Here is a 9,272-nt window from a genome sequence, read left to right as displayed (position 1 = left end):
TCTCTGCCTCGTCGTCGACAAACTGCGACGCCCGCCGCGCCTCCATCTCACTGCGTCGCCTCTTCAGCTCCCGCTCCCGCTCGTACGAGCCGTCGAGCTTCTTCACTATTTTCGTGTAGCGGCGCAGCAGCTGGCCGGCCATCGCCACGGCCGCGTCGTCGTCTGTGGACTCCTGCAGGCAGCGGCGCACTTTGTGGCGGAGTCGCTCACTTGACGCCGTGTCGCCGAGGGAGCGCAGCGTCAGGATCGTCTGAACGATGCGCAGCTCCTGCTCGGGCGTCACACTGCGGCTGGCCATATGGCTTTCTTTTCTCCCCCTCGTGGGGGGTGCGGAAGAAGGGAGGCGGGAGAGGAGGACGACAGACGTTGCAACCCACACACACACACACACAAACGCACGCCCGGCAGCAGCCGCAGCCGTCGGCGTCGGCCCACCCACCCACGCCCCACTTGCCGCCCCCGCCCCCGCCGCAGCCATGCATCGCCACACAGACAAACGCACACAAATGCACCTTTCGCCCACCCCGAGCGTCATGCGAAGAGTTCGGTCCAACACTCGGAGAGATGAAACCCGCCGTGACCCCGCGCGCCACCGGCGACAACAACCGACGGGCCGTGGCAGGCGTAGTGGATGGCGGAGATGCAACGACGCTCCTGCACTGCGTCGCCCTCCACCTGCGCCTCCCGCCGCTGCTGCTCAAAAATGTCAACAGCCCGCCGCACATCGCCGTTCCATAGATGTGCCCACCCAACAAACACACGGCACTTCCGTAGTGTGGCAGCGTCGTGGATGCGCGCTGCCGTCTCGTACAACATGATGGCGCACATCAGGGCCTTGTCTGCGCGGCGCAACGAGGCCCACCCACCACCCACGGTCTGCAGCATCGCCATTCTGCACCGCGCCGCGTACTGCCGCGCCTGCCCGTAGTGCGCATGGCGGCCCCACGCCAGACAGTAGTCAATGAAGAAGCGACCACGTGAGGGGAGGGCAACGTAGCAGGCGCCGTCGATGCCTGTCGCCTTACCGACGCGGAAAAGCAATAAGGAGGGAAGGCCACGCGTTCCGTACCTGATAGAAAACGTTGCCTCTGCTGTGAGGGCCCGCAGAACGTAGCCAGCAATAGATTTCCGCACGGCCCTGCTCTTTTCGTTTCGGCGCACCTCGAGAAACACTTGCACCGCGCTGCAGGAGTCATGCAGGAGCACCACTTCGGCGCACATCATCCACGCGTCCCTTCCCTGAGCGTAGATACCAGGTGACACACACGAAGAGGGGGAAAAGAGACGGAAGTGACAGTTTGGGAAATCAAAGAAAAACGCGACGGGCAACGCCAACCAAAGGAAGCGGGACCAGCCAACCACACACACACACAGCGAGAGAGAGCTACATGCATGCTATAGACAGCAATGGAGAGCGAAAGGAAGAGGAGGGAAGGGTGAGCGTTCCTTTCTCTCAAGGCACTGTGTCACCCCCCCTCCCTCCCCCCACTCACCGTGTCTCTGCGTGATCGCTGCTGCTCCTGCTGCAGCAACGATGCACCGGCACCACCACCGCCATTCGTGCTGCCGCCGCAGCTGGCACTCCCCCGGCGGGACGGCGTGAGGGCAGCGATACCTCCAGCAGCAAGGCAGCCAAACCCCACACCGCCCACGCAGCGCATGAAACTCACGCGTTGATCCACCCGCGCGGGGAAGTTCTTCAGGGCCTCCATCTCGCCTGCCAATGAGGCACTGCGCTGCCGCAGACCTGTAAGGCTACGCAGCGGTCCTGCCTGGCGCCGTGGCAGGCCCCGCGTCATCGCTGCGGAGCGGTCGGCAGCCCTCTGAAGCTGCGCGTTGTCTCTCATCAGGTTCCCCAGCAGCGTCCGCAGCTCTTTGCCCTCCTGCCGCCGCCGCATCACCTGCGCCAGCTCCGCCTCAGTCAGCCGCGACGCTTCCGTGTCACTCCGTGCCATTCTTGCGTCAAAGTACAAGCCGGAGAGAAGGAGCATTACGGCACAGCTGCCCCGCCCGCCGCCGCATCCATGCACCACTGCGCCGAGGCACCGCCCGCCCCCGCGGCGTACGCCTCCTTGCAGATCCGGTCAACAGCCGCGCGGTTAAACCGAGCCTCATCGCCCACGCTCTTTGATGCACGTGATCCCATCCACGGTGCAAGGGGGATTCCAGCTGAAGCGGCGCAAAACGTCAGGGGGGCCTCACACCCAACAGCAGCGCGGGAGAAACAGGCAGAGGGGCCGCACCGAGGCACACGCACAAAAAGACACACAGAGAGGGATAACATCACCGCGTTTCACCTTCAAAGGCACTGGCAATCGTCAAGGGCGGCGCCCCCGTTTCCTCGCCTCCCAAAAAAGAGTTCACTCGCACTGTACATGCGCGCGGCCTCCACCGACGCCAACGGTGCGTGGCACTCACTTCCGCACGGGGAGCAGATCCTCGTGCTGCGAGTATGCGGCAGCGAGTGTGGTCAGCACGGGCAACAAATGGCTTCGCAGCACGCGCGCGGCGCACCCCGTGACGACCAGACAGCAGCTCGTCTCCGCCGCGTCCCCCGTGACGATTGCCACCGAACTGCACTGGCGACGCGCCACAAGCGCCTCTTCGCCAAAGACGTCGCCAACCGTAAATTCCTGCGTCCTGGTGGCTTGTGCGGCGGGGCCACGCACCCCAAAGGTGCCTGCCGTCACAAAAAAAAAGCCCTTGAAAGGGTCGCCTGGCGAGATCGCCACCTCACCGCGGAGAAAAACACGCTGCGCGGCACAGCAGCACATCCGAAGCCGCGTCCAAACGTCCAAAGCCTGCAGCAACGCGCTGCTGCGTAGCAGCGGGTAATACGCCTCCACCCGTGCCGCCCAGGCCTCGCAGAGGGGGCGACAGTGCTCGAGCGGCACGCAGTACGCAACCCCCCGCACCGCCTCCTCCAACAGACCCTGACCAAATAACACATCGTCGTACGTTTCCCCAAAGTAGTCGCCACGCTTTAGCTCAAACCCGCGCGGGTCGGCCTTCGCGCGCAACGCGCCGGACTTCAGGAGGAAGAGATGCACCCCATCCCCGCGCAGACCTCTAGAACGCGTGACGACCTCCGTTGTCGACATGGTGCGGGCGTACAGTACCGCCTCACTGATCTCGGCCGAAGACATGACGTCGCCCAAACCCACCTCGGTTTCTACAAGCCGCCGGAGGAGCTGCTGCTCCTGCACGGTCTTCCTGTCATGGATGGGAAGTCGCTTGATGCTGTCGGCCGGGGTGCGGGGCAGCGCCGGAGGAGCACGCGGCACCGCGGCGTTGTGCTGCATCTCCCTATCAATGGCCGCCACCAGTCGATGGTCGACAGCGTCTCGATCGAACTGCACCCCCTCAATGCGTCGGTTACGCCGCAGGAGCTCCAGGAAGTGGTGGGCGGCGACGGTGCCGATGGGCTGCCCCGTCACATCAACGACGCGAAGCGACGGGTGCGTGGCAGCCATGCGGCACGCTGCCGCGACGACGTCGTTCCCCGTGACGCCCTCGCACTGGTAGGGATCGGCGAGGAAGAGCGAGGTGAGGTTGGAGAGGTCGAGGACCTCCAGAAACGGCAGCTCGCGCGCCACATCGACAATCGCCAGTGCCCCACGCGCCCCCACATGCACCCGCGCGTCCACGGCACCAACGACAGGGGTGAGGCGCAACACGCGGCGCATGGCGAGCGGCACCGTCGCCTCCCGCCTCTGCCGCAACTCCGCTGTGTCGTCTTCGATCGCCCGCAGGTCGTCGACAGACACGCCCCGCACACGCGCCTCGGCCTTCAGACGGGACAGACACGCCCTGTCGTCCTCCGCTAGCAGTGCGAGCATCTCCCTATTCGGCTTCCCCACCCGCAGCTCCCCGCAGCGGAACATGTACAGCGCATACAGCTGGTTCTGGTCGGGAACAAACATCACCCGCACACACCACAAGAGAGAGAGAGAGGGCGTGCGTGAGTGGGAATCACCTCCACGTCGCTTCTGCAGAGAAATGCCGAGTTGCCGCCACGAAAAGAAGAGAAAGACGCAGACAACCCACACGCAGTTCAAGCAGAAGAAAAGACACGCACACACGCACAGAGGGAGAGAACAAAAGAAGCCAAACCACAGGCACAGGCGATGAAACAAGAACATCACAAAACACACACAGCCCCCACAGCCGCTGCTACGGCCAGTACGAGAGCGAGTGTGCGATGTACACTGTAGCTGTGGCAGCAACCGCAGCCTCATTCACGCGCCAGCATCGGGCGGTCATCCACAACATAAAAGCTAAAGTCCTTCTCCTGTAGGGACTCGATCTTCTCGCGGAGAGCGTACAACTCGGCCACCGACGCGTCGGAGAAGTCATTTCCCCAGAGGCGCAGGGACGCGAGGGAAGTGTTCGTCTCCACGGCCTTCGCAATGGCGGAGATGCCGCGCCCGCCAATGGTGTTGCTGGCAATGTGCAGCGCACGCAGGCCGGGGTGCAGCGCGACGGCCGCCGCAAGTGACGCGGCGCCCACATCGCGCAGCCGGTTGGCGGTCACGTCCAGGGAGACGAAGTCCGGCCGCAGCGTCAGCAGCTTCGCCAGCGTCGCGCCGGACTCCTGAGAGAGTTTGTTGCCTCTCAGCGAGAGGCAGACGACAGCCGAGTTGCCGAGGGGCGAGAGGAGCAGGCTGAGGTCCTCGTCGGTGAGGTTGAAGTGGCCCAGTCCCAAACTTCGCAGCGTCGTGTTCCCCGTCAGTGCGAGTGCGAGGTGGCGCGCCACGCACGCGACGTCGTCCGGATTGCTCATTAGCGGCCGCCCCAAATTGAGGGTCGTCAGCGTCGAGTTCCGCGCCAACCCCCGCGCGATGTGCACAAGCGACTTCATGTCCTGCTCCGTGTTCTCCAAATCCAGCGTAGCAAGGACGCCGCTGCCGCCACCCTCGTCACTCCGCAGCAGCTTCTCCATGAGCGGGCCGCCGCCGCCGCCAATGGGGTTGCCGCGCAGCAGAAGCGTGCTGAGACTCGGGTGCGTGGCGGCGGCGGCGGCGATGACGTTGGCGCCCTCCGCATCGACGGCGTTGTGCGACAGGTCCAGGCACTGCAGACTGCGGAAGCCGCCTTGCATGGCGTCAGCGAGCGCCGCGGCCCCGCGCGACGACACCTTGTTGTAGCCGAGGTGCAGCTCCGCCACCAGCGGCAGCCGCGCGCACGTCGCCGCGAGGGCCACCACCTCGTCGTCCGTGAGGCGTTGGTTGTGGCGGTCAAACGTGTTGCCGCACAAATGCACCGCGCCGCCCTCCAGCGCGAGGATTTCTTTTCGCGGCGCCACGCCGGAGTCCGCACACGCGCCGGCGTACAATTCCCCCCACATGACCCCGCACAACGACCGCACCCCCCCACCCCCCGCCGTCTCCCTTCAGTCCCTCTAAAGCGCAAAATTATGGTGCGCCCCGCAAGGCCCACCCGTCACAGCCGCTGGTGCTTCCCTGCGCGGCGAGCAAAACCACAAGAGACAAGAAGAAATGGAGCTGGCAGCGGGGGACATCTCCCTTCAGTTGGCAGCAGAAGCAGCAACAACGAAGAAGAAACCACACACACGCACACACACACTGGGAAAAAGCAGGCAAGCAACTAAACAAACGAAGGGACGCATGGTGGAGGCGGAAAGCGGCACGGCCACACGGACCCACCCACACACCACGTCACGCCCCGCCGTGGCTTGCCGTGTTGCCCCCTTCGTCCTGCACGGCACCCCCCACGTGACCCCTCTGCTCGAAACCGCAACTCACGCGAGGCAACGCAGTGCCATTGCAGCGGGCATCATGGTGGCTGGGAGGCTCTCCCGCACGCAACACATCACGTATCAGCTGCAACATCTTCTCATGAAACGCATCGACATTGTCGGTGAAGACCTGATGCCCGGCGTTCATGACTGTGTCCGCCCTCGCCTGGTGCCCGCCCGCAGCCATCTTGTCCACCATCGTAAAACCGCACTCGGCATTGAGCCACGTGTGGCTGCCGTACACCACCACCAACGGGATCGCCCGCGACAAACCCTTCGGCAGCACCGCCGCAAGAGGCGTCTTGGCGGCAACGTCGGCGTGGCAGCACGCCTTGAAAAGCGTCTCCCCAAGCGGGGGGAGCTGCGCATTGCAGTGGTACGTGTAGTCGTAAAAGACCTGCGGGTTCGCCAAGAAGCCCCGCCACCGGTTCGCAAAGTCAGGACGCACAAGTCTGAAAAACGTCGGCCCCGCAGGCCCCACGGCGCGAAGCAGCGACAAGGGTTTGGCCGCGTAGAAGACTTTCAACGCAAGCCGGTAGTGCACGGGTGCACGCTCTATGCGCCCGGGGTCGGCGTCGTTCACGCCCCACGGTTCGGCAAGCGCCAACACCTTCACACGGCTCGGCCCGTGGCGCATGGCGTAATGTGCCGCCACGAACCCACCGAAGGAGTGGCCCAGCAGAATGACGGGACGCCCGAAGCTCATCTCGCAGAACCAGCGCTCCATGTAGCCGCAGATAAACCCCATCGAGCCCTCCAGCGAGTCCACCTTCACACACGGCCGCTCACTTCTCCCAAACCCAGGCAGGTCGATGGCGTACAACTCGTAGTGTGCTGAAAAGAATTCCCAATTCTGCGCCCAACACGCCAGCCCGCCAGCAAAGCCATGAAGCAGAACCATGACATCCCGCCCCCCGCCACCAGCAGCGGCGCCCCTCCTGAACTCTACATTGGATATCGTGTTGAGTCCCGCCACAAACTCCTGGTGGTACCGCAGGCCCTCCAGCATCAGCCCCTCGCTGCGCGCAAGCCGTGCCGCGTCCGTCGGCCGCCAGCGCAGCCACCGGGTCGACTGTGGCTCGATGCACCCTCGCGTGTCAGAAGCGCCGAAATGTGAGACAGACGCGGCGGGAGCCAGCGGCGTGCCCGTGGGCGCGCAAGGCATACTGACAGGGATACCCAAAAACCAGCTGAGGTGCTCGTGCTCACCGGACACTGACCCCGCAGGTGCCTCACCGCCACTTCTCTCTCCTCTTTTGTGCAGAGAGCTACGCGGAGAAGGCACACACACAAAAAAAAAGGGCAATCACCGGAATAACAAAGAGAAAAGAAGTCACAACAGCACGGAATAACGCACAAAAGGAGGACAATGACAAGCCACCAACAACATAACACCGCTCGTCTCCCAGGCACACACACACAACACACACGTACGCAGGGTGGCCCCGCAGGGTGCGGGTTTGGTCCTGCGGCGTACCAACTATAAGGCCTACCCCCCTTGAGCGACCGACGGCTACACACAAGCCGTAGTGACCGCCGTGGCGCGGTTGTTCATCAGCAGGGCGATGATGAGGCCGTAGAGGCCGAGGGCCTCGGCAAAGATGAGCATAAGAATCATCGGCACAAATATCTTCTCCGTCTTGGCGTACGCGTAGCAGCAAATGTCACCGACAATGCCGATGGCGTAGCCGGCGGCAAGGGATGCGATGCCCGCTGCCAGGCCCGCGCCAAGGTGCATGTAGCCCGAGAACAACATGTATCCGGTCGTCTTCATGTTGTTGCTGATTATTACGGAGACAATAAGGCCGTAGATGCCCAAAATACCCGCCATCACCACAGGCACGATACCCCGCATCACGCGCCCGGGCTGCACAATGCCGAGATGCGCCACTGCCACACCGGCCTTCGCCGTTCCGAAGGCAGCGCCGATGTTGGCGAATGCCAGGGACCCAGCGGCACCGAGCATGCCGAAGAGAAACGCCTCAGGCGCGCACGAGACCGTCCCCGACATTTGCCGTCAACAAGTGAGCTGCAGAGCCAACGAGGAGCAACTGCGAGGGGCCGCAACGGCAAGACCCAAAGGAGGACACACACACACACACAAACAGAAAAAAAAGCCTCGCGTTGAGGAGACCACGACTCTAAAGGGCGGAAGGGGCGAAGACGGAAAAAAGCAACAGCAGCAGTAACCACCAAAAGGCGTACAACAGGGAGCCCATGGGCCCCACACGACGAGCCCCCCCACACACACACGCCGCACATCGACACCACACCGCCCTCCACCTGCTGTTGTCAGCGCCCCAGTTCCTCCAACGCACCCGTGCGCCGCTCACGGCGTTGTCGCACGTGCGACTCGCTGGCCACGGAGCCGGCACCCGGCTGTGATGGCCGAGGCTTCTTCGGCAGCAGGCGCACCACACAGCGCACCACCTCCACCGGGGAATACAGGCGAAAGGTGTCGCTTGCAAAACGAAAACCGCTTATTTCCTCAATTGTGCGCATCCCGCTGTACACGCGGCCGAAAACAACGCACGCCTTGTCCAGCGCCGGCTGCGGCCCGAGCGTCACGAAGAACCTCGCCCCGGCAACGCCCCCCACCGCAGAGCGGGGGCAGCTGACGATGCCAGCCCCCGTGTGGCGCAAGCCGTTCTCCGGCCCCACCTCCACGACCTCGCCGTACGCCCGCGCCACGCTCACTGCACACTCCAAAACAAAACCGGGCACCATCCTCGCAAACCTCGCCCCGTCCAGCTGGCCGCTCTCAGCGAGGCGCGCGAACGACTCCGCGACCACGGGTGCCTCACGGTCGTACAGCTCCACCGATATGATGCCTTGGCTTGTGTGAAGCTCTACAACACGGGCCTCAAACTCGGTGCTATATAGCCCCATCTGCTGCGAACAAACAAAACAAAACAAAACACCAGGTGCAACAATACAATGACGGCAACACAACCGCAGCGACAAAAAACAGAAAAACAATCAAAACCCCAACACGTTCTTTTGAGCCATGTGCCTTCTCCTGCAGCACCTGGCCGCGCCACGCCCCCCCAGTCGTCAAGGCGGCGGTTCTCGCCCACGTCGGTCGGCGTCGCAGAACAAACAGCGGCAGCCGTCAGACACGGGGGACAAAATGGTCCACATCAATTGTGCGGCCTCACTGACTCATAGGCGTCCGGTTTGTAATCACGCAGCTGCTGTACCGTGCCTCTGCGATATTCTCTCACAGGAGCCCGTGATCAACGCGGCCGCTGGCACCCGACACGCTGTCCAGCAGGCTCAGTACGTCTCGGTGGGCGTCACCGTGCGGTGGCCGCGACGGACGCCCAACGACAGGCGGGGCGTTCTCGTAGTTGCCAGCGACGCGTTCCTGCCGCAGCTGTGCGGGCACACGGTACGACGATGACGCCTTGTCGTAGGGCCTTTGCGCGTCGCTGTCGCTCCCCTCGTCATCGTTGAGCATCGCTTCCAGCGCCCCACGCTGCGGCTCGCGCAGGTGCCGCCAGTGGTGCTCCTC

General features: G+C 63.7%; 8 protein-coding genes across 8 annotated transcripts, besides 6 other annotated features; 1 reads left to right on the top strand and 7 right to left on the bottom strand.

Annotated features, from left to right (window-relative positions):
- Positions 1 to 30: 30 nt before the first annotated feature.
- Positions 31 to 82: a microsatellite.
- Positions 83 to 371: 289 nt separating this feature from the next.
- Positions 372 to 399: a microsatellite.
- Positions 395 to 476: a microsatellite.
- Positions 477 to 531: 55 nt separating this feature from the next.
- On the bottom strand, positions 532 to 1,224 carry TraAM80_02017 (uncharacterized protein; the record flags this gene model as incomplete). Its single annotated transcript, XM_029379037.1, has 1 exon — positions 532 to 1,224. The coding sequence occupies one exon, from the start codon at positions 1,222 to 1,224 to the stop codon at positions 532 to 534; it is 693 nt and encodes a 230-aa protein (XP_029241093.1).
- Positions 1,225 to 1,466: 242 nt separating this feature from the next.
- On the bottom strand, positions 1,467 to 1,991 carry TraAM80_02016 (uncharacterized protein; the record flags this gene model as incomplete). The annotated part of the gene is made up of 1 exon (XM_029379036.1): positions 1,467 to 1,991. The coding sequence occupies one exon, from the start codon at positions 1,989 to 1,991 to the stop codon at positions 1,467 to 1,469; it is 525 nt and encodes a 174-aa protein (XP_029241092.1).
- Positions 1,992 to 2,414: 423 nt separating this feature from the next.
- Positions 2,415 to 3,923, bottom strand: TraAM80_02015 (putative protein kinase A regulatory subunit; the record flags this gene model as incomplete). Its single annotated transcript, XM_029379035.1, has 1 exon — positions 2,415 to 3,923. The coding sequence occupies one exon, from the start codon at positions 3,921 to 3,923 to the stop codon at positions 2,415 to 2,417; it is 1,509 nt and encodes a 502-aa protein (XP_029241091.1).
- A 311-nt stretch (positions 3,924 to 4,234) lies between these two features.
- Positions 4,235 to 5,347, bottom strand: TraAM80_02014 (leucine richcontaining 34; the record flags this gene model as incomplete). The annotated part of the gene is made up of 1 exon (XM_029379034.1): positions 4,235 to 5,347. The coding sequence occupies one exon, from the start codon at positions 5,345 to 5,347 to the stop codon at positions 4,235 to 4,237; it is 1,113 nt and encodes a 370-aa protein (XP_029241090.1).
- A 218-nt stretch (positions 5,348 to 5,565) lies between these two features.
- Positions 5,566 to 5,586: a microsatellite.
- A 92-nt stretch (positions 5,587 to 5,678) lies between these two features.
- On the bottom strand, positions 5,679 to 6,923 carry TraAM80_02013 (putative monoglyceride lipase; the record flags this gene model as incomplete). The annotated part of the gene is made up of 1 exon (XM_029379033.1): positions 5,679 to 6,923. One exon carries the CDS (start codon positions 6,921 to 6,923, stop codon positions 5,679 to 5,681), a length of 1,245 nt encoding a protein of 414 aa, XP_029241089.1.
- A 245-nt stretch (positions 6,924 to 7,168) lies between these two features.
- Positions 7,169 to 7,188: a microsatellite.
- An 83-nt stretch (positions 7,189 to 7,271) lies between these two features.
- TraAM80_02012 (putative vacuolar ATP synthase 16 kDa proteolipid subunit) lies at positions 7,272 to 7,769 on the bottom strand (the record flags this gene model as incomplete). Its single annotated transcript, XM_029379032.1, has 1 exon — positions 7,272 to 7,769. One exon carries the CDS (start codon positions 7,767 to 7,769, stop codon positions 7,272 to 7,274), a length of 498 nt encoding a protein of 165 aa, XP_029241088.1.
- A 75-nt stretch (positions 7,770 to 7,844) lies between these two features.
- Positions 7,845 to 7,865: a microsatellite.
- A 185-nt stretch (positions 7,866 to 8,050) lies between these two features.
- Positions 8,051 to 8,647, bottom strand: TraAM80_02011 (cyclophilin type peptidyl-prolyl cis-trans isomerase; the record flags this gene model as incomplete). The annotated part of the gene is made up of 1 exon (XM_029379031.1): positions 8,051 to 8,647. One exon carries the CDS (start codon positions 8,645 to 8,647, stop codon positions 8,051 to 8,053), a length of 597 nt encoding a protein of 198 aa, XP_029241087.1.
- Positions 8,648 to 8,765: 118 nt separating this feature from the next.
- Positions 8,766 to 9,161, top strand: TraAM80_02010 (uncharacterized protein; the record flags this gene model as incomplete). Its single annotated transcript, XM_029379030.1, has 1 exon — positions 8,766 to 9,161. One exon carries the CDS (start codon positions 8,766 to 8,768, stop codon positions 9,159 to 9,161), a length of 396 nt encoding a protein of 131 aa, XP_029241086.1.
- Between the last annotated feature and the right edge of the window lie 111 nt (positions 9,162 to 9,272).

Source organism: Trypanosoma rangeli (assembly GCF_003719475.1).
Source record: "Trypanosoma rangeli strain AM80 chromosome Unknown Tra_15.4_contig_00044, whole genome shotgun sequence".
Classification (NCBI taxonomy): domain Eukaryota; phylum Euglenozoa; class Kinetoplastea; order Trypanosomatida; family Trypanosomatidae; genus Trypanosoma; species Trypanosoma rangeli.
The sequence above is the reverse complement of the archived record's forward strand: the minus strand, read 5'-3'. Positions and strand labels throughout refer to the sequence as shown.